Here is a 23,439-nt window from a genome sequence, read left to right on the forward strand (position 1 = left end):
TCAGGAACAGGGAATGACAGTGAAAATAACTTTGGTTTCTCACCTAAGGGCATTTGTGTAGATCAAATATATAACAATCAGAGCATAGAGGGAGACTATAAATTTGATGGAAAGCCTGGATGTCAGAAGCTGATAACGGGAATAAAAGTACTGATCATGACAGTGAAAATAACTCCACATATCGATTGATGGGCATGTCACACACATGCTCATTTCACTCTCCTGACCACAGATTAAGTCACTTGTCCATGGATACATGGTGGTAACGCTTGAGAGAGGACTCAGGTGTTCTTGATTCTGAAAGTGGCTTTTTCCAACACATGTGGATCAAGCCCTGAGACCAAACATTCCATCAACTGACTGTTGGGACTTAGTCAAGCCTTCAAATCTCTGGCCTCTTTCCTAAGCTGAGCTGCAGTTTCTTTATGGCAGCATGGGTATAATAGCCCCTGCTGAGCTTGCTGCAAAGGGAAAATTAATTATTGGGGAAAAGTACTTTGGAAAAATAGTGCGCAAGTGTGTGTGCAAGTAGGTGGGGGACATCACATAAAAGAGGAAGTGACTGCCATTCCTTGCAATTAGGTGGCATTGTATATTCTTCAAAGGCATTTGACTAGGATCATCTTCTTAAATTGACCTAGGAATTCCATGAGCTGCACAGGATAGGTGTTGTTATTACCTCTGATTTCTGCCACAGGATGGATGTCTGCATATTGATTGATGACTGATTTACTTCATTAGCATTTATTATGGGCTTGGGACTGCTCTTAGCTCTTGGAGATGTTGCAGGGCATAAAATAGACAAAAATCTCCATTTTCATGGAGTTTATATTCTAGTGCAGTGTATAGTCTAACATATTATATTTTATATTCTATCAATTAATATTAAAAATAAACAGGAAAGTTATGTATTCTATTGGGGTGATGAGTGCTTTGAGGAGACATATAGCCATCGAGGGAACTAAAATATAGGGATGACATACGAGCAGCCAACAGACACATGAAGAAATGCTCAACCTCACTAGTCATCAAGGAGATGCAAATCAAAACCACACTGAGACACCACCTAACTCCAGTCAGAATGGCCATTATCAAGAACTCAAAAAATAACAGATGCTGGAGAGGATATGGTGAAAGGGAACACTTCTACACTGTTAGTGGGAGTGTAAACTAGTGCAGCCTCTGTGGAAATCAGTGTGGCAATTCCTGAAAGCTGTAAAAATCGACCTTCCATATGACCCTGCAATCTCCCTACTAGGAATACACCCTGAAGAATTCAAATTACTCTATAAAAAAGATACCTGCACACGTATGTTTATCGCAGCATTGTTCACAATAGCACGAACCTGGAACCAACCATGCTGTCCATCAAAAGAGGACTGGATTAAAAAATGTGGTCCATATACACGATGGAATACTATGCAGCCATAAAAAAGAACAAAATCATGAATTTCACAGCAACCTGGATGGAATTGGAGTTTATAATACTGAGTGATGTCTCACAGAAACAAAGATCTGAGTATCACATGTTCTCACTCATAAGTGGACCTTGAACAACTATCATAATACTATAAGACAAGGATTGACAGTGGCGTGAAACTATGGGGGGCAGGGTGGTGGGATTAATAGTAGTCGATATCTGTCTGGGAATGGGGGGCACACCTCATCAACAAGGGTACCTGCACAATGCATATTTGTATACCTAACCCTTAATTGTACCCCACAATTTTAAAATAAAAAATATGTTTAAAAAAATAAATAAAATATAGGGATGAGCCCTTTAGTCTGCAACAGTGTGGCAGGAATGACTTCATGAAAAGAGGCACCTTGCTGAGCTCAACCAGGGGACAGGGTTCAGCCAAGGATAATGGGCAAAGGTTACAGATTGGTACAAAGTTTCTGATTCGTTACCCCAAGAATAGGATTAATGTACTTCACAGAGTTTAGTAAAAATTAAATGGGATAATGCTATCCCTGGGCTATAAATGAGATAATGTCCCTGGGACATTAAAAAAAATTTTTTTAATGTCAGTGTGTCCCATGATCCAAGGGCACAAACAGTTTCTTCTATTCCAGGATCCTACTTGCTGTGGTGAGCTGAGACACTCTAAAAAAGAAGATAATGTGTTCGGGCCAGGTGCCTGATATAGAAGTCTAAAGTCAAACCCTATGTCTATCCCTAACCTCCAACAACCCCTCACTTCCCTCTGCATCTTGGTTCTCTCATCTGTAAAATGGGGGGCTGCTGGAGGGGGTTGAAATGAGATCATGCATGTGAACATTTTAGCCCACACTCAAAACATCTTGTTCTTGTCACCACGATTATTATATTTTCCTAAGGTCTAGACCATACCTATAAAAAAGAGGTTGGAAGGATACTGAGTTGCTGGGCTCACTGAAGCGGGGGGCAGGGTGTCATTAAAGGCAAAAGAGAGATGGTCTTAATGCTCACAATACAGTAGTTCAGAAATGTGAGTAGACCGTGTCCCTCTTCTGTTCATGGCTTCATGTCACCCAGTGGAAAAGCCAAAGTCCTTATGGTGGTCCTATGTGATCTGGTATCAGACTCCTGTTACTCACCCCTCACTCTGGATACAAGCATGCTCTGGCCCCAGGGTCTTTGCATTTTCTGTTTCCTCTGCTGGAATGTCCCTCTCTTCAATGTCTGCACGAACCTCTTCCTTACTTCCTCTACTCAACAATCATTTTAGAGGGAAGCTTTCTGTGAACACCCATTTCAAATAGCAACTCCTCATCCACCACATTCCCGATTTATTTTTCTCCCTCTGGCATATTATCTATTTACATTGACTTCTTAGTCTGTCTCCCCCACTAGAATGTAAGCTCTATTGCAGAATCCTCAGATCTTAGAATCATTCCTCATATATGTTAGGTACACATTAAATAAATTTTTTTAACCCAAGTTTTCCTTTATTTCTGACCATTTCTTTATAACCATCTCCATAGGGGTAACTTTCTACTTGAACTACTAAGCCTGGATTTCACTCTAAAAGTGCAGATTTCTTTTGCTGACTAAATAATTTGAATAAATAAATAAATAAGGCACTCTGGATATGTCCCTGTTTGTAAGGTTTCCTCATATAACCACATTGCCCTTCCCTTGTATCTTGGGAACTGCAAGATCCTTAGCTGACTGAAGACAGGGAGACACTAAGGTGTACTGAGAAGCAAAATACATGCTATCTGCACAAGCGAGTTCAAACAGTTGGATTCTTGTCAGTGCCTTGGCTTTGTGTGACTCCTCTTTAAGTCTCAGTTTATCAACCTATAAAATGGGTTCACAGTGGGATACTGCAAAGGTGACCCCAAGGGGCTATTAAGATGGGAGGAGTATGAAGTGGTGATGGAGTAGATGAAGTTCCAGGCCCTCTGCCAGGTCCCACTCCACTACAGTAGCTCCCATTCATTGGCTTTCTGACTGGAGTCTATGGGAAGTTTCATTTGCAAAAAACAAAGGGGTTATCTGAGCCTTACACACAAACCTGAAAGCAGCTGCTCTGGACACTGCCTCAGGTCTCCTCCTACACTTGAATTCTGGAACTGCCACTGTAGTGTCAAACAAAAACGTGTCCCCTTTCTAAAGTCAAAGGAGCCTCAAGAGGCTGGCCATGCCCTACCCAACAGAGGAGGAGATGGCCTACTGTCAACACCGCAGACTCACCTGGGACATGTGCACCACCTCGAACCAGCGCAGGATGCCCGGCAGCTTGTACGCAGTCACGAAGGAGGTTCTCTCAATCCACATGGACTGTCCATGGGTAAGGGTGGCAGGAAAGTAAAACATTCATGACATGTGAGTATCAGAGGAGCTCAGCAGAAACCCAGCCAGCCCTCAGGCCTCCCCTGGACCTGAAAGCTGACTCAACACCGCAAGACCCAGAAACCTGCTTTCACCTTACTCTTAAGAATTCCTTCCCAACAGGAAGTTCAAGCTTTTCCTGGACTTAGGCCAAATCAGTTCCAACCTGAGTTTATTAACAGTCTGAATTTGGGCAATATTGAATGTGTCCAATTGTGTTTTCTGGGAGGAGAATCCACAGTATTCACTGGAGTCTCAAAGGGGCAGTGACTCCCCAAATGCTAAGACTCACAGTCTAAGGTAAAGGGCTGAGAGAGACTTGGAGCCACCACTTCATGCCAGCCTTGGCCCTTGGGAACAGAAGACAGGTCCTAGTGGGAAACACACACACAGGGGACCAGCTCTCAGGGGACAGTGATGACAGAATTTCTGTGCTTTCCTATTGGTGTCTGACTTTATCAACACCCTTTCTTAGCCTGAGGGCTTCTACCTGCTGGATGCCTGGATGCCCTGTGGTTGAAAAAGTGCATCTGATCTGAAGCCCAGGTTCCATATCGAAAGGGAAAAGGATCCAGAAGTGAAAAACAAACCCAATGGAAAATACTGTGGAATGTGTGGCATCATATCCATGGAGGTCAGTCTCATTTTATTTTTTTGCTTTAGATCAAGTTCCCTCCTATTCTGAGGCCGACGGATGCACAGGGGGGAACGGTCAAGGGTGAGGGGGATACTCACGGCAAACTCATTCTCTGGGTCCACGGTGCCCCTGCGCACAGGCCGGGAGTAGTGGAATCGCTGCACGTAGTTGGATTTGTAAAAGCTGAAAGACAGGAGAAGACTGAGGCTCCTGGCAGCCACACCCAGCTGCTGACATCTGACCTGACCCCACACTGTCTAGGGAGGCTTGTTATAATGATTTCAGACCTGGCCGAGTCCCCGTGGTAGCATTTAACATTAGAGTCTGTGTTCTGGGCTTCATAAAAGTGACTCTTGCACAGGCTTTCCTGGCAAGGCAATTTAGAAGGTAGGCTGGTCTTATGACCACACAAGAACACAGCACCCTAGAGTGTCCAGGTAATTGAAATCCTAGCATTAATGCACATAGGGTGGCCTACATCACCATTTCCTGTGACCGTCAACAAAGGAGCTAGACAGACCCCGAGTCCAAGCCTAATGTCCCAACGGTATCCTCAAAGAATTTGTGTTTGTTTTGAGATAGTGTCTTGCTCTGCTGTCCAGGCTGGAGTGCAGCAGCATGGTCTTAGCTCACTGTACCCTCCATTTCCTGGGTTCAAGGGATCCTCCCCCATCAGCCTCCCAAGTAGCTGGAACTACAGGTACAAGCCACTATGTCCAACTAACTTAAAAAAAATTGTATAGACAGGGTCTTGCTATGTTGCCCAGGCTGGTCTCAAACTCCTGGCTGCAAGTGAGCCTCTTGCCTTGGCATCCCAAAGTGCTGGGATTACAGGATTACACTGCACCTGCCTGCTCAAAGGATTTTCTTAGGTGTCCCAGTCATTCCCCCAAATCAATCTTCCTGAATCCCTAGCAAGGTTCTGACATTGAGGCCAGCAGGACATTGTGCCAACCACATGGCTGTTGTCCCTAGTCCACAGACTGAGATGGTGAGGGGAGGGTGAGACCCACACTGAGTGCTCCCTGCTCAGCCTTGGCACTGGTGTGAGGCAGCCAGGAGGGGTTGCCTCCCCCTGAAGGGAAGGGCTCTTCCTCTCAAAAGCACCTTCTGCTTCTGACTGGTCACCTAGAGGGGATGACTTATTCTAAGACACTCTAGATGCTCTCTGGGGTACATGGCCACTGAGTGTGGGTGAGCTGGGTAGATGGGAGGAGTGCAGCCTTGTCTCCCACAGAGCCTAGCCTCATGGCCTCATCAGTAACCTTGTAATCTTGTATAGCACAGATGGACACCCACCTTCATGCTATGTCCTCTAATGTTCCTTTATCAGAGTCTGAGCACACCTATGGTCAATGTACAACCTTCACAAATGCTGAAGTGATGTCCTTTTGGGAGAACATACTCAGCATCACCAAGGCCACCATGTCCCCACCCTACTTGTCACCCGTCCAGTCACATTCTGCGTGTGGGTTCTCTGGAGCCACTACAGGCTCAATGTGAGTGACAGGTCTTCTACGTCCAGTTCAGTGAATCTCCTTGGTGCTTATCGAGGATTTGCAGAGACATCGCCTTGTCCCTTCCCTCGTCTCTGGCTTCAGCCTTATTAGGAGCAGAGTCCAGCTGACTTTGGGGGATTCTTCTCCCAATAGGAAAAGGTAGGATACATTGGCTAAGATTGAGAGGGAACAAGAAGGGCTCTGGGGCCTGTCTGGATACGAGCTCGGCTTGGTGGCTCCACTGGGCTTTCTTTCCCGTTCTTCTTCCCAGTGGGCTGTGGGTCTTACTTTATAATCTGGTCAGGCACCGGCTTATTCTTGAACCTGGGGTGTTCATCCAAGACCGGCTGGACAGTGAAACACTGGATGTCTGGAATCCCTGCAGTTAAGGACATATCTCACGTCTGTTGGCTGCAGGGACAGTTTCAAGAGCAGCAGGTCACAGCTGGGATGTTCCAGGCCAGCACTTCTGGGCCATGTCTTACTGAACTATCAACCTCAGGTTGCTGGCTGCAACTAGGCACTCATGACCAGTTAGCAGTCACTGAGGTCCTTAACAGAGCTGTCACCTTGCCACCCTATCCCAGGGCCCAGCCCTTGCTAACAGAGTTGGCCAGTGGTGCTTATTCATCACCATTGTTTTACCATTAACAATAATACTATCCAATGCATGTACAGCTGTCAATCAACTGCAGGGCACACTTCCTCATGGTCTCCTGTCATCTTTCTAATTCCACCGAGTAGCATTATTGACCCAAATTGTTTCTGTAGAGGTCAGAGAAGACAGGTAACTTGTCAAAGCTCTCATAGCTTACAAGAACAGATCAGAGTTTGTATTTGGGTCTTTTAGTTCTATGCTCAGAATTCTTATACACTGGACTCACTACTCAAAGGCAGTCCTCTGACCAGTAGCATCAGCATCACTTGAGAGCTTGTTAGTCATGGAGAATCTCTGGCCCTACTTGAGATCTACTAAGCCAGAATCTGTATTTTAAAAGATTCTCAGTTATTCATATGCATGCTAAAGTTTGAGAAGGACAACTTTACAACATGCAAATAACACGTCATTTTGTACTCTTAACTCTGAAAATTTGAAAGCAACTGCCTGTAGCAGGTTGTAAGGAGTCATGTCCAGACTCAGTGGAGAAGATTGATTAGTGATGCCTGCCATGGGCACAGATGTTGGAGAGGCATTATGTGGGCCACACCTTTGTCACACCTCTTCTAGACTTGTCTTTACTCAATATAAGCCAACAATATGGTTAAATAGAATGAAAAAAGTCAGTGGTCACTGGTCCTATCCCTGACCACTACTCCCCTTTCCCTAATTTCTATTTCTTCTGCTCACATCTCTTATTTAGGAATTCAAGTTGTTTCCTCCCTCTGTTCTATACATGACCACCATAACTCCAAAAAGTCTTCTCCTAGGCCTGACATATCTGCCAACTAAGGAATCAAGAACTCCTCTTGCTGCCTCCAAAGCTAGGTCAATATGGCCATAACCCATTCTGACAACATTATCTGTGGCTATCCAACAGGTCCTACTGTTCTCTGCTTGAAACATCCTCCCCCATCACCATTTCTCCTATGAACCCTTCAGGCAGATGTCAAATACCACAGTCCATGAGAACTAAACCAACCCCCAGTTGGGAGTTGTTTTCCTACTCTAGCTTTCCCTTAGAATCAATTCTCCAGCTCCCTGTCTTCTCCCTCCCTCCCAACCCACCCCTGCCCCCCAGCTCCTGCCCAGATCGTGAACTTTTCTGATGGCAGAGGGTGCCATTCTTTTATACATAAGAATGGTCAAAACCTAGTTTCAAGTTAAATTTCATTGCCTGTCCCTGATAAACTTACCTATGCTAATATGTTAGGGATTTAATCATTTTAACTTAGAAGATCATTTCTGCCTTAAATGAAGATCTCCCAGAGAGAAGGCAATGCTTACTACAAACGAATACATCTCAGTGGAAGTATGTCTACAGTCTTCAGGAAACCTTTTCTTTCTCAAGCCATCTGGCTAACAGCATTTTGGGAAGGAAATGACTCTAGATTAAGTCTAGGGCAGGGGTTGGCAAACTATGGCTCCTAGGTGAAATCTGGCTCACAGCCTATTTTTATAAGGTCCACAAGCTTAAGAATCATTTTCACATTTTCAAATGGTTGGGGAAAAAGAGTACTTTGTGACTTGTGAAAATCATATCAAGTTCAAATGTCCATGTCCATAAATACAGTTTTGTTGGAACACAGCTATGTCCATCATTGATGTGCTATCCATGGCTGTTCTCCTGCCACAATGACTGAGTTGGGGAGCTGTAAAAGAGACTACGTGGCCCACAAAGACTACAGTACTTCTCATTCTATGCTTTATAGAAAAGTTTTCCAACCCTTATTCTAGAGATGGTTCTAGATTATGTCTACTGATCTTACCCCTTGGCCTTGGTCCAAGAGGAGAATCCAAATCTGTCCTAGGGAAATTCATGACACCAGTACCCTGGAGTGATGACCAGAAGGATGCCTGGCTAGACCCTCCCACCATGTGCAAATTTACACATGGAACTGTGGTCCAGGAGGTCTGGGCACTGGCAACCTTTCTACCAAGAGATCTTTGCTTTCAAATGTTTCCCCTCTCTTGGACGCCTAAGTGGGAAGACATGAGACCTGTCACCTTCCCAAACTGCTTGTCAGCTTTTTAACAAGTGAAGGTAAGAGAACCGATTATCAAGAACTCAAGATTTTGGTAAACAGGAGGTCTGAGTTTAACTCCTGGCTCCATCACTTTCCAGCTGTGGCCTCATGCAAGCTGTCTGAATTCTGTGTGAGCCCCTGTTTTCTTACTAACAGGATGAAGAGAGCAATAATACCTAACTTGTAGAATTATTATGAAGATAAAATAAAACAATGCCTAGTACATAGTAGACAGTTAATAAACAACATTCTGTTTATCTTCTTTATAAAAGAAAAGATGGTGCACTTTCAGAACCATCTGTTTTGAAACAGATAGGTCTTGGTGTTTAAGTGCTATCTCCATCACTGACTAGCTTTGTAGCCCTAGACAAACCACCTTACATCTCTGCCCCATGAATTCCTTCTACGAAATAGAGAAAATTAACACCCTCCCTTATAGGGTTTCATGGGGTTTAAAGAAATACTCAGTCCCATGAAGAGAATGTTTGGCAAATGTCAGCTCATCCCCCACTCCAGCCACCTTTTTTTTGCACCTGGCTCCTGGCACTGTACCGGGGGAAAGAAAAGGTATCCTAAGTTTGATGATATGGCCCAATAACCTATGCAGTCTCCCTGACTCCAAGTTAAAAGGTTACGGAGCCACTCCCCACCAGGACATCCACTTACAAAAGCCTCATCATTAATCCCGTGTCTCGCCAGTAACCAAACTCATGTTTGTGATAGCCAGTCCCAACCACCACTTGCATTTCCTCCTGCAAACAACCACAGCAGAGCAGGCACAAAGGGCAGGCAGGCACCATGAAAAGGTTACAGACGAATATTTATCACCCAAGGGAAAATTTTTGGATTAAGGTTCAACAGACTTAACAGACCAGCCATGCAACCTGTCAACCCCATTTTAAAGGCTGTAACTTAATTTGTGCTAAAGGGCACAATGCAGGGAGCCAGGCTAAGTTTACACACTTCCCAGCTCGGCAGTTGGCCTTCCCATGTGTTTACACGCTCTCTGCCATGGTGAATTGTGCCTCTGCCAGCACCAGCTCCTGACCTTCTGAACACCATGCTCTGCTGCCCTGGCATTCACCTATACCACACACCACCCAGTCTCACCAGCATCCTCCCCTGTGACCGTTGCTGGAGTTCGTGTATTCCAGGTGAGCTGGCTACTTCCTGCCTTCCTTCTTTTCTCTATTTATCTCTCTCTCTCTCTTCTTTTTTTTTTCTCTTTTTGTCTTGTTTGCTTTTCCTTTCTATGAATCAACAAATATTTACTGAGTGTCGCTTTGGGCCAGGCATTGCGGGAAATGGGGAATGACTGCAGGGAACACGGTAGAGCAAGTGTCCTCCTTCACAGAGCTAACATTTTAGCTTACATCCATGTATCTGCTACAGGTACAAAAGATCATGACAGATTGAGATCAGTTCTCTTAAAAAAAAAAACAAAAAAACAACCCAACAGCGTCATAAGGAGTCCAGAAAAGGACCTGTTAGATGTGAGAAAGGTTAAGGAAGGCCTCTTCCAGAAGTGATGCCTGGCTAGGATCTGCTGGGTGAGAGAGAGCCAGTCATATACAGCGCTGGGGAAGGGCATCCCCAGTAGTGGGAACAGAGAATTTGGAGGCCCAGAGGAGAGAACAAGCTGGGGTTGTTTAAGAAACAGAAACAAAGCCAGTGTGGTCAGAGGGATGTGAGAAAGAGAAGGAAAAGTTGGGGTCATGGCGTAGGACAGGCAGGCTGGGGTCAGATGACGGTTGACCTCGTTTAGGAGATCTCATTTTACGATAGCAGCAACATGGTGACTTTCAGTTCTTGTTGTCGTCTGTGCTTCTTCACACTACAGGCCTTTGCACACATCCTTCCCTCTGTCTGGGATACTCTACCCATCTCCCACTGAACTTTGACTGGTTGTCACCTCAGACATCACCTTCCTCAAGGAGGCTGTCTCTGCCCTCCCAACACAGCACCCGTAGGATCTGTGACAGGGATCCTATTTTTATAAATAAGTATATACTGTGCAATTACTTGTTCAATGTCTCTTTTACTTGCTACACTGTAAGCTCCCTAAAGGTAGGACCACATTATCAGTGCAAATCTCCAGTGTTTTTCACCATGCTTGGCCTGGAGTCAGGGTTTTCTAGAATTCATTCCAAGAATGAGTGAAAAAGTAAGTGATTGAGTTAACCAATGTGGGCATCCTTTACAAGGTACTGAGATGGGGTCTTTGACTTTCACACTGGACACTACAAGTGGCACCACTGCAATGATCCTGGCAGCAGCTCTGAGCTCTAAGAGGCATCCCTGTGGGCTGAAGCCCCAGCAGGCCTGCCCACATCTGTCCCCTGGCTGGGGCATTCTCCAAGGATACACTGGCCGGGGGCGTTCTTCACATCATCTCCGGGGGCAGAGGTGGTGTTCATCTTCTCTGAGTTGGGGAACTGGCTCATCAGCTGCATCTGGAAATCTTCTCTTCGCTCGTACTCCTTCCCTCGGTAAATAAACACTTTGTTCTGCAGAGAAAGGATACCCATCAGAGATTCTGGGGCCCAGGTGTAGCCCACGCAAAGCGGGGGAGCTTGAGAAATGAGCACAGGCTGTGGGGGCCTCCGGTGGATCCCTACCCTCCCAGCTTCCCACCAGGGGAAGGAGGAGCTCAGCTCATTGACTGCCTAGCTGGACACATCACTTCTCTAAAGAGTCTGGGTCTCTCGAGAGAGGGAAGATTACGTATCCATGTATCTTCTTGCCTTCCTGTGTACAGCTTCCAGAATAATTCCTCACTCAAGTTGCACTGTGTCCTACCCACTTTCCTATCTACACAGCCACAAAATGTCCCTTCTGCCTTTCATGGACCACATGGTCTAGGCCTGCGGGCTAGAAGGGCTCAGCATTCTGGCTCTTCATCCCCCAGCTTCTGGACCTCAATCCCCAGAAACACACTCTTTACCCTTCCCAACCACGTCAGTCTCTTATAGAGTAGTGGTTCTCAACTAGGGGTGATGTTACCTCCCCAAGGGACACTGGCAATGTCTGAAACATTTCTGGGTTGTCATTACTGGGGGTGGATGTGCTACTGAAACCCATGGGTAGAGGCCAGCAATGCAGCTAAATACCTTACAATGCGCAGGACAGTCCCACAACAAAGAATCACCAGGTCCAAAATGTCAATATTGCAGAGGCTGAGAAATGCTACTCCGAATGTCTGTGCCATCAGTCCTGCCTCAAGTAGCCCTCAAGTTCTTCTGTCTAAACCCACATATGTCACTTACCTTTATATAACAGGGCTTCCAAACCTAGCTGATCATCAGAAGAGTCTCAGAGACTTTCAAAAATTCAGATTCCCAGGCCTTACCCCCAGAGCCACCAAAATGGATCTATGGGAGTTGAGCCCAAGAATCTGCATTTTTAAGTCCCCCAGGGAACTTTCACATAGGTTGGAGAAGTCATTTCCATTGCACCCAGGAAACCCTCACCATGCACCCTGTCCACTATTCAGGGTGATCACCTATGCCCATAGCCCATTCCAACTGGTAATGGCGAGTGGTTTATATCCTTGACTGGACTCAATCAAGCGAAGTCAGAGACCAGACTTGCTTCTTCTCTTGTATCTTCCTCACCCAGAATTGACCCATAGACTCACAGACTGAAGGAAGCCTACTGGTGACCTAATCCTACTCCCCACGTAATGGAGATGGAAGAAGTCTCTAGAGCAGTGGTTCAGAATCTGTTCCAGGGATGCCTGAGGGTCCCCAAGACCCTTTCAGGAACCCAAGGTCAGACTGTTTCACAATCACACTAAAACCGTGTGTGCCTCTTTCCCTCTCATGCTCTCATGAGTGCAAAGTGGTGCTTTCCAGAAGCTGTACGATAAGTGGTCACAACAGACTGCCACAGCAGGAAGATAGTTTTGCTGTCTTAAGTCAGACATTAAAGAGATTTGCATAAATATCAATCAATCTCACCCCTTTTCACTGATTTTTTAAATTGGAAAATTGGCTTATTTTTCCTTAAAACACAGTTTATGTTCATGTGTGATGAGTTTATTATTAATGTGACCATTAAATAAATGGTCACAGCCGGGCTCGGTGGCTCAGCCTGTAATCCCGCGCCTTTGGGAGGCTGAGGTGAGTGGATTGCCTGAGCCCGCGGGTTCGAGACCCGCCTGGGCAGCGAGACCTCATCTCTACAATAAATAAAAAAATCAGCTGGGCATGGTAGCGCATGCCTATAGTTCCAGCGACTTGGAAAGCTGAGGCGGAAGGATCGCCGGATCCCAACAGGTCGAGGCTGCGGTGGCCGGGAGCGGCTACTGCACTCCAGTCTGGGCGACAAGAGTGAGACTCCAACTCAAAAAAAAAAAAATGGTCACATTTCAAACAATTTTCTTAGTTTTAATTTTTTATTGTATATGTATATAGAGATGATCTACAGATACAGAAGTTTTTTGGGATCCTCAATACTTTTTAAGAAAGAAAGGGGGTCCTGAAGCCAAAAAGTCTGAGGATGACTGTTCTATAGTAATTTGTGGGCAGCATACATCCTCCATCCTCTTTGAAGATCTCATACCAGAGACAGGGAATTCACTACCTTACAAGGCAGCTTTGTTACTGTGTAGTTAGAGAAACACAGCAGATGATAGATACTGGTGATTATGATAGGGGGATTGATTGGGGAACCTTCTGGGGGAGGAAGTGCTCAGAGGGGAGCACAACTTTTGAGAACAAACAGATCCTCAAAGCACAGGATGGTTGAGTTACCAAGGCTCTGGGGCCTTAGCCTGGTGTCCAAGTTACCCACAAACTCACCCGCAGAAAGGAGGGGAATCCCTGGCCGTAGTATCCAACAGCAAAGTAGTCTGGCTTGGGCCTGAGGATTTTCATGATGCTTTCATAGAATTTTGCCTGCTGGATCTAAGAGAAGAAAACACAACTTGTCACAACATAGATGTGTGTCAAAGGCACATTCAACTTCAAGAGGACACAGTCAAGACACATTTGCATATCTGTGCTATGTCTATAATCACAAGAGTAATAGTAGCTGAATTTACAGGATGCCAGGTGCTGTGTTCATCACTCTACCTGCACTAGAGTGTTTGCTTGTACCCTTTTCGTAACAATGGTATCTCAGTGTAGCCAGTAAGCATGAAGCTGAACCCACTCAGTCACTTCTGGCCCATCATGCCCCTCTGTTCCCACCTCCATGCACTCTGGGGTGTGTATAACTAAGGCCTAAGGATGGGGAAGCGTCTTTGGATATAGACAGTATACCTATCATTTCCACCCATCCTGAGGGGTGTGTGTTTTTCATATTTTAACATCTCCGAAAACAGCTTGAGTCTTACTTTTTACATGATGGCATCTTACAATTGCAGTTGGCCCTAAAGAAATCATGACATGGCACATTAAAAAACCCAAAAAACAGTTCATCTCACAATTGATTCTATCTTCAACTGGATACAATCTGGAAGATATATGTGGACCTAGAGAGGTGCTTGTGTCATGTGGATTTTTGAGCAGACATGTGCATGCATGCGTCCTGGGTGCGTGTATGCGTGTATGCATGTACCGTGTGTGTGTGTGTGTGTGTGTGTGAGCATGCATGTACCCTGTGTGTGTGCGAATGCATGTACCCCTATATATGTATGCATGTACCCTCTGTGCATGTGTGTGCATGCATGTACCCTGGGTGTATGTGTGCATGTGTAAATGTCCCCTGAGTGTATATGCATGTATGCATGGATGTGCCCTGGGCACGTGTGTGCACCTGAATGCACACATTTGGAATGCCTGTGTGTCTCCATGTCAACAAACAGTTATGTGGATATACATGTGTGGCAGACATTGAGTGTCTTGGTGCAAACGTGTGTGTATCTATTTGCATCATATCTTATAAACAGAAAAACAGCCAACAGCTCAGTTGTTTTTAATGAGATCACCATACCTCCTCCACTACCCAAAAAACTGTGACTCTGAAATGGCTGGACTGGCCTCTCTAAATGAGCTAAGAAGGGGCCCTGGGGGGTCCTGGCACTGAGGCAGCCAGGAAATATGTGGGGGTGGGGGAGTACAGCAGCCACGAAGTTCTGCATCTCCCAGCAGAGTCCAGCTCCCCGCAAGGTCTGGCTTCTGCAGCACAAGCAGGCTCAGTTGCCCCCCTTTCCACTTCCTCCACCAAATCACAAGCGTCGGGATGCTAATGACAGTCTCCAGATGGGAAGCATTTTAATGTGATTTATCTGTTCATCAGAAAGCACAAATTTGTGTTTTTATTTAATTGGGTTAGTGATTTGTGGAACTTTCATTGCAAATGTGGCACAGTGTTTATTGGGGGTGTGGCGGCAACAGTCCCAGTGCCATGCAGGTACTCAATGCTCCATCCTAGGAACAGTGGCTGATGAGTTTCCCACAATGCCTCTCTTTGGAAACATTCCCAACTCAAGGGAAGCACTCGGCACAGTCATGCTCAGGCCCTGGTTCCATTCTTTTTCTGTTTCCCCACCTGGCCCCCAGCCCCTGTCCCTAGGTTCTGGGGTGGGCCGAGGCCCTGAGCACCTGGCATGCCGGGCATCCACATTCCCGGGAACACCTTACCAGGTTCTGACTGAGCAGTTCATAGTCAAAGATCTCCATCTCATACTGTTCCGCCAGCTCCTTGCACAGACTGATGGCCTCTTCCCACATCTGCAGAAAGGTCACAGGGACTGAGGTGAGGAAGTGCCCCAGGATTTGCAGAGCCCTTGCCAAGGAAGGGACCGCCTGGCTGTGCTTCCTGGGACTGAGCCTTTAAACCTTGCTCTGACTCAGATTCATCCCCTACACAGAGGGAGCCAGGGGCTTCCCAGGGAGGATGACCTTCCTCTGCCTTCCCACCCTAGTTTCTTGATAAGTAATGGCACTGACGAGGCTACATGCTTTATTTACATGCTCTCTGGTTCCTCACAGCTACTCTGAGAGGTAACTGAAAACTTCATTTCCCAGGTGAGAAATGGAGGTTCAGAGAGACCCAGCCCTGTGTCAAATGCCAGCTGCCCTGGGTCAAATGCCCGAAAGAAAACAGCGACAGGATGCAGACCCAAGTGTGTGCGTCTCCGTGGCCTACCTCCCACTTTCTGCCTCCTATGTGTTAATGAATAAAACCTCTGATTCCCTCAGCTTCCCTACTGAGGTGCTGGACACATTTTCTAAGGAGAAATGGTTCACAGTGAAGTGACCATGGACCCAAGGTCAGAATTTCAAGGGATCAAGATGGGGCTAGACCTCAGTTCTCCTGATGTCCAGGTCTGGAATTCTTCCACTCTGCCAATTCTGTCACTTCAGAATGGGGTTATCTGGTGGGTAGGAGTTTTGGGGCAGGGCGTAGCATAGAGATGAATGTGGGGGTTACAAAAGGATTAACAAATAATGAAGACTTTTTATGGTAGGTCTTCTCCATCTCAAAAGAAAAATATCTGAAAAAACAAACCCTGGACATAGGGGATACTTCTCTGTCTTAGGCCAGATGCTCACAGATTCCCCACACTGTCTTAGACCGAAGGGGGCCAGGAACCCCTGCAGAGAAGCAGGGGGAGGTGCAGGGCTGACTGAGGTCTAGCAGTCTTGGGGGAGACCCGTCACATTTCACCTTCAGTTTAAATTGGAAAATGAAGAAGCTGGGGGAGGCAGGAGGAGGAGAGGGGTAAGGCTGCCAGAATGCAGAATGAGCTTTGTAACAAAAGTGCTCTCTCTGCATCCAAGCATAAAAATAAATAAAACCAAGTGCTGAGCAGAGAAGCTGTGGCTGTAAACCCACAGACAGCTTAGCAAGTAGCATAAAGATGCTTTATGTGTAGAGGAACCAAGTCTATGGCTGGGCTGGACTGGGCTTGCTCTTTGCCCTGATCTAGAAGGTTATAGGTGTCCTTTGGGCTAGCCCAGGGAGACTGTCAGGTTCAAATAGAGAGCATTGCCTGCTTCTCACCATATTATGCACAGGGAGAAGAAATGCCCTGCCATATGTTAAGAGCACTAAGAGGCCAGGGAAAGGGCGAGACAGGAAGTCATATGCAGGGGATTTCCTTCCAGATCCTTGACAATCACTGCTCTCTCTGAGTCTCTACATTCATTATTGAGTACCTGCTGGGTTCTAGACATGGTGTGGTGTGCAGTGATGGAGCAGATATAAAGATGAATAAGAACATTCTCTGCACTTATGGAACCTAAATGAGTAAAACATATGTATCAATAGATGAGAGAGCTGGGTTTTGAGGGATGCAGAGGAGTCCATCAGGTGCGACAAGATGAATTCATGGAATGGAAAGCCATCTTAGGTGTCTGGAGCAATGAGTTTCTCTGAGGAAGTGTGGGGAAGGAAAGCTGAAGAGGGTGCTGAGGATTTGGGGTTTCATTTTAGAAACCTCCACAGTAGTGGCTTTCAGGGTGAGCCATACTCATCTGTTCCCTCCTCTTTTCTCCTAAAGTACTCTGTCACTTCCCTGTCCTCTTGCCTTTTCTCCCATTATTGCACAACTCCAAAGGACAACATTCAGAGAAGACCATTATTGGCACGTCTGTTTCGTCAACTAGATGGGGAGCTCCTTGAAGTTAGGGATTACAACTTGTTCCTCTCTGCTCAGCAGAGTGGGTTGAACTGAATACCTTGCTGAGGACAAAGCCCAACATTTGCTTTTGGGGTTCACACTGTGACCAAACCAGACAGCTGATAAAGAAATAGGACCAGGCGCAGAAATTCACACTTGTCATTCCAGCACTCTGGCTGAGGTGGGAGAATTCCTTGAGCCCAGGAGTTCGAGACCAGCCTGTGCAACACAATGAGACCTCATCTCTACAAAAAAGATTTAAAAATTAGCCAGGTATGGTAGCATGCACCTGTAGTCCCGGCTACTTGGGAGGCTGAGGTGAAAGGATCACCTGAGCTCAGGAGGTTGAGGCTGCAGTGAGCTGTGATCATGCCACTGCACTCCAGCCTAGGTGACAGAGTGAGACACCGACTCAAAAAAATAAAAAAAATAAAATAGTAAACTCTGACAATGCCCAGCAAGGCAGCAGGTTCACAAGCCGGCAGAGTCTCTGCCCTCAAGAGGCTTAGAATTGTAAATTATAAAAGCACTGTTCTCCAACTACTAGACTCTGGGGAAGTTATCAGTCCTTCTACAGACATTACCTCATTTTATCCTTTCAGGGAGGTGGAGAGATCAGACTAAGATGGATGTAATGAATTGCTGTGACAGGACAGAACAAAATCAGGTGTGAAATTATGTCCTGATGAGCTGTACAGAGCCCTGCAATTCAGAGGACAGGCAGGGCTGTAGGTAAGCTGGCTGGGGGTCTCAAGAAAGGACTGATGGGGTAAGTGGTGGAGTCAGGTGACCATGATACTCATTAACATTTAACAAGGTCTGGCCATTGCTTCGTTAAACTCTGTGCTATGGCCACCACGTTTCCTAGCTTTGGCCTCCCTCCCTACCTTGGGGAGGTGAATATCCTCTCTCTTTCTCTCAATCTCTTTCTAATTTCCTTTCTAAATAAACTACATTTTTCAATCTAAAAAACAAACAAACAAAAATATTTAACAAGGCCTTACTAAGTGCCAGGCTCTATGCCAGTGCTCTGCGTACGTTTTCTCCTATAATTTCACAGTACAACTAGAAAGAGGAATTATTTGCATTTCACTGTTATAGGTGGGGAAAGGGGGTCTCTGAGGTCAAAGGACATGTAGACAGAAGAAGGACAAGGACTGAAACCCAGGCCTGAGCCTGTGGCCACCAGGCCGTACTTCCTGTCAGATGAATGGCATCATTTGGGTTCGTGCTTCCTGAAGTTCTATCGGAGGCTGGGGCTGGGCAGCAGCCAGTCTGGCCTATCTCCTGACCAAACCCAACCAAGTTTCCTTGCTGTCTAAAGGTCAATGATGCACCACCATGCAGTTATCCATTCATTGGGCCCTGAGAGCCAGGCTCTGTTCTAGTCAATGTGCATTCAGCAGTGGACTAGTGGACTAGACAAGTCTTAGCCCTCATGGCATTCTAAAGTGGAAAGCCAGACAATAAACAAGTAATAATACATTTAAAAGATGATGTCTCATAATGACAGTGCTCGGGGCAGGGTGGTGCTGCTTTGTCGGGTGGCGGTCAGGGAAAGTCGCCTTAGGATGTGACATCCAAGTGAAGACCCAGCAGTGAGAAAAGCCCAGCTGTCCTATGAAAAGCTATGGATGAGGAACGCTTCAAACTGAGAAAAGCAGGTGCAAAGGCCCTGAGGTTGAAAAGAGCTTGGCATATTGCACGTGAGCAAGAGGGACCCTGGCAGGGATGGAACGCGAGAGATAGTGAGGGCATAGCTCATGTGAGGCCTTACGGGCCATAAGAAAGATTGTGTAATTTACTCTATGTAGAATATGGGAACCATTGAGATGATTCTAAGCAGGGGGATGGCATGACCCCATCTGGGTTTTATAATTGCCCTGTTTCCTCTATGGAGGAAGATTTGTCAGAGACAGTCAAGGAAGCAGGGAAACTGCTTAGGGTCCATCACAGAGGCACAGGAGCCATGTTGGCTGTGGGGGCCATGGCCATTGCCCACTAAAGGTTCACTGAAAGATCACTGGCTGTATACAGATTATCAACGGAAGGAAAGGCATACAAATTTATTTCATGTGTATACACAGGAGTCTTCAGAATGAAGACCTGACTTCCCAATGAATTATAGAAGCTTAAATACCATCTTGAAGTTACAGAAAGAATGGGGCTTGGATCCCAGCAAAACAGGTTATGGGACGGGGAGAAGAGGAATGCTGTTGTGGGCCAACAAATGATTACTGCTGATCAGGAAAAAATGACTAGGGGAAAATGAAGAGACACTTGGGAGAATGAATGGATGGGGGATCAGAGCTGGATTTGTAAATGCTCTTGAGAAGTTGGATGAACCTGAGAGTCAGGCATTATTTTGTAAAATGGTTGGGCTGGGTGTGGTTACATTCTTCCTCTCCTTTCCTGCAATAGACAGTCAGATAAAGGGAGGGGAACCAGCTTCTTTGGGGATAGTTAGTGGGGGCAGGGGAGAAAGGGGAGTCAGAGGGACCCGTGACTTCTTCAGTTCAGCATACCAAAATGCCATATCTTGGGGTATCGGTTTCTGAGGCCCAATGATGCCTTAAATGGAGATGGAAGGAATGGAGATGGAGGGACATGAGCAGATTGAGGATGTGGAGGGACAGCTGGCCAGAGTTAAGGATGGATTGGATGCAGGGTATAAAAGAAAACTGTCCTTCCAGTGGCCGGGGTCTCCACACAGAGTGAAGGGGCAGGGACAAATTACCTTTCCTTTGTCAAAGTAGCCTATGATGGTCTCATAGAGTGCCTCCTTCAGCTGCCGATGGGTCTGGGGGTGCTGTGGGCCCGTCTGCATTACCTGCAACGTGCACTGCTCATCGGACCACTGCCAAGAGAGGACACAGGAGGTCAAACAGGACCAGCGGCTGCTGAGGGTTCGTGTACTCCCAGGATGAAAGGTTGAAACTGCCCTCCCCAGGCCCTGTCCTTTCATTCTCTCCACCTCTCCATAATTCAGCAGATTCTGGAAACTTGGGGTACCACTAGGGAGATTGCCCCTTTAGGGCATGAGTATCCGGGACTTTAGAGGATTGCCCTTCAGGAAGCACTGATGTACCAAAACAGACAAACAAGGAAACCTAAGATATCAGAACCTTACTGACCAAGAGGGAGATGAAACCCTGCAAACACCCTCCACTGGCTTCCCCGCCACCCTAGGTACTGGTGGTCTGTCAGGGAGATGCTGGTCTGAAATTTTCACCTGTGAGGTGTCTCTTGATTTTGGTTGAGTTGCACCTACAGGAAGTCCCCAACATACTAACGAGTTCCAGTCCAAGAGTGTGTTTGTAAGTCCAATTTGTTTTAAGTCCAACAAAGTTAGCCTAGGTACCCAACTAACACAATCAGCTATATAGTACTGTATATATTTAACAGGCTGTGCCAACACCTAGTGTAGAGAAATAGCACATAGAGAAACACAAGTGCACACTATTCAAGTTCTTAACTTGAAGGTTCATATGTGGGGGACTTCTTGTATTTGACTCTCCGCTGGTTCCCCATGTGTGGTTTGTAGGTATTTACAAACCCTCTGAGATATGCTCCTAGTTCTTCAAGAGCCAAAAGAAATCATTTTAATTTTGTCTAGCTTCAGCAAAGTTTTCAACAGAAAGAACACAGCTTAGTGGACATGCTAATGATTTATAGTTGATAAGAGTCTGGATATTTTATAAAACTGCACAACATATCCTGGGGGTGGGGTCACTCTTGTTGCTAAATGTAAAGGTTTCCCAAAAGTGATTGTGATCCGGTAAGGTAGGAAAGTATCCTGCCATGTCAAGAGTTTGGGGACACAGAGAAAAACAAAATTTATTTGGCTTATTCTGTTGCCCTTCTTCTTCTTTTTTTGTTAACTCTTCAACTTCTTGAGGGCAATGTGAGGATCCTGGTATGAATCCCTTTCAACCAGAGGGATAGTACCTTGAGGAGCCAGGTGTGCAGCAGCAGGGTGTACGCGGCCTCTGTGTAATTGTCACAGTCCAAGTGAAGGTCACGAAGTTTATACAGGTATCTGTTTGGGAAGAAATGTGCTGAGCATTTGGTGATAAGGAGGCATCTGGTAGGCATGGTTGAGGCCAGAGAGAATGACCGGGCACCTCTCCAGGTCACAAGGAAGTCCTCCACCCTAGACATCCAGCCCTCTGCACGGTGATGGTGGTAGCCAGTGTTGGGCACTTAGTGCATGCTGGGTCCTATGCTGAGTATTTTAAATGCCTTGGATTATTGAATCCTCACGACAACCCTGTGGGATGCGTCCATGGGGGATTTCCATTTTCAGGTGGGAAAACCATGACCTGGAAAAGTGAGGTGCCTGCCATCCAGCCAGTATGCACCTTGATACTGAAGAGTCCAGCCAACACAATATGACAAGTAAGAGAAACAAAGGAAGGAGAGACAATGTATTGGAAGTCATGTGCTCAAAGATGGAAGTGCTGGACTGTGGCTCCATTCTTCATTGCTGTGTAACTCTAGAAGGATAAACAAGCCACAATAACTGCAGAGGCAGCCCCTGTCCTCTGTTCAGCATTCTCTGGGTGTAAAGAAAGTATAGTTTCTGGTAATAAAAGGAAATAGATGAGGGGGCTGTAGGATGGTTGTTCCTATGGAGGCCTTGAGCTGTGTGTCAGTAGGAAGATCAGCTGTTCAACTACAATCACATTCTAACTTCCTGTTCCTGTGCAAAGTGACACTCTACTTATGAATCCTTGATGATGATAGAGTTGAGGGGTATTGAGGACTGGAACAGGAACAAAGAAATGGTGCTTTGGTAAATTCTTAGATAACTGATCCATAATAGGTAATAAGGGGCAGTGAATTAACTTCTCTGTGCCTTAGTTTGCCCATCTGTAAAATGGCAACCTTCACAAAACTTGCCTATAAAGTTACTTGACATATAAAGGGCCAAGCAGACTATGGGCAACATACAAAAAGCCTAGTGAGTAACAGCTAGTGCTGCTACTAAGAAACATGAGTGTGTGCTGAAAGTGATTAACTGTGGCTGGCACTGAGCAACGACAGCTGTTGCCTATTATCATTGTGAACTAGATTCTTCTGCAAAACACTCACTCTTGCCACTGTGGGAAACAGAATCCAGAGTCAGTGAACCGCTGCTTTGGCGACTTGCATTTCATTAGGAGTATTTTACTTAAACCCAGCTCTTGGTAATGTGGTGAAGGGAAGATGCTGACTCTTTCTCTGAGAGGGGAGGCATTGTCCTCCACGGTGCCGGCATTCCACCCTGACTCACTGTCTCCCCAGGGAATACAGGACTTCTCAGACACGTGCACTCAATGCCAGTCTCAATGCCCAGACCTTGGTTCCTGTAAGAAGAAAGGTTTTACCAAAGGAGGAGCTAGTGTTTGGTGTCCCTGGCTGCCTGAACTCAGGGAAGGGACTGTCAATGAGTCAGAAGGGAAGAAAGGTCATCTCGTGGTTATTTGGTACCTGGACGTCTAAGTGTCCAGGACATCCTAGTAACTGTTTGCTGATTCACTTGTTCATTCAGCAAAGCTGTACTGGGCATCCAGGCTGTACCAGGACTTAGAGATAAATAAAGGGTGGCAAAAACAGACACCATTCTCAGGGTTTGGAATTTAGAGTCTAGAAGAAGAGACAGATGTGAATCAAATCATCAAATAAAGCACTGCAAAACCACAGCTGTGTTACATATTGTGAAGGAGAGGACCAGGGTACTAGCAGAGCAGAATTTATTCAGGTGGGGAAAGGAAGGATTTCGAGAAAGGTTTCCACAGCATGACAGTTGAGCTAGGAAGGGGAAGGGGATGAGTAGGGGGAGCATCCCAAGCAGAAGGACTCATTCATTCATTCATTCATTCAACCAATGGGTGCTTTGTTATTATACCATGTATTTTGTGAACTCATCCTTCCAACAATGCTTTTAAGATGAGAAAACAGAGATCGGAGTTAAGGTAGACAGAACCAGAAATAGGTAGAAGTAGACTTTCAGCCCAGTTAGTTCTGCTTCCACAGGCCTGGCCTTTCCACTCTCCTCTCTCTAATGTTCTGCTGATCAGAGTCAACAGTGAGGTTGCACACGGCCTCCATGTGGAGAGTCTGGAGTTTAGCAACACCCTTGCGTACACATGTGGCTTAATCCTGCCTTACCTCCTGCCCATCCTTCTTTCCTAGAACCCTAGATGGCTGAGTCCCAAAAACAGCAGCCCAGGGGAGATCTTCC

At 46.1% G+C, this 23,439-nt stretch overlaps 1 protein-coding gene across 1 annotated transcript in view; it reads right to left on the bottom strand.

Moving 5' to 3' along the window:
• DOCK2 (dedicator of cytokinesis 2) overlaps positions 1 to 23,439 on the bottom strand; it is a 105,451-nt gene that overhangs the window by 24,049 nt on the left and 57,963 nt on the right. The window contains exons 10-17 of the mRNA XM_008061153.1: positions 21,162 to 21,252; positions 19,951 to 20,070; positions 15,229 to 15,318; positions 13,444 to 13,548; positions 11,007 to 11,148; positions 6,245 to 6,326; positions 4,556 to 4,640; positions 3,683 to 3,769 (exon numbers count right to left, since the gene is read on the bottom strand). Coding sequence (XP_008059344.1) covers positions 3,683 to 3,769; positions 4,556 to 4,640; positions 6,245 to 6,326; positions 11,007 to 11,148; positions 13,444 to 13,548; positions 15,229 to 15,318; positions 19,951 to 20,070; positions 21,162 to 21,252 — 802 coding nt within the window. The remainder of the gene's footprint in view (positions 1 to 3,682; positions 3,770 to 4,555; positions 4,641 to 6,244; positions 6,327 to 11,006; positions 11,149 to 13,443; positions 13,549 to 15,228; positions 15,319 to 19,950; positions 20,071 to 21,161; positions 21,253 to 23,439) is intronic.

The sequence above is a fragment of the Carlito syrichta genome, unplaced genomic scaffold (genome assembly GCF_000164805.1).
Source record: "Carlito syrichta isolate Samal-C Ts95f unplaced genomic scaffold, Tarsius_syrichta-2.0.1 Scaffold93688, whole genome shotgun sequence".
Lineage (NCBI taxonomy): Eukaryota > Metazoa > Chordata > Mammalia > Primates > Tarsiidae > Carlito > Carlito syrichta.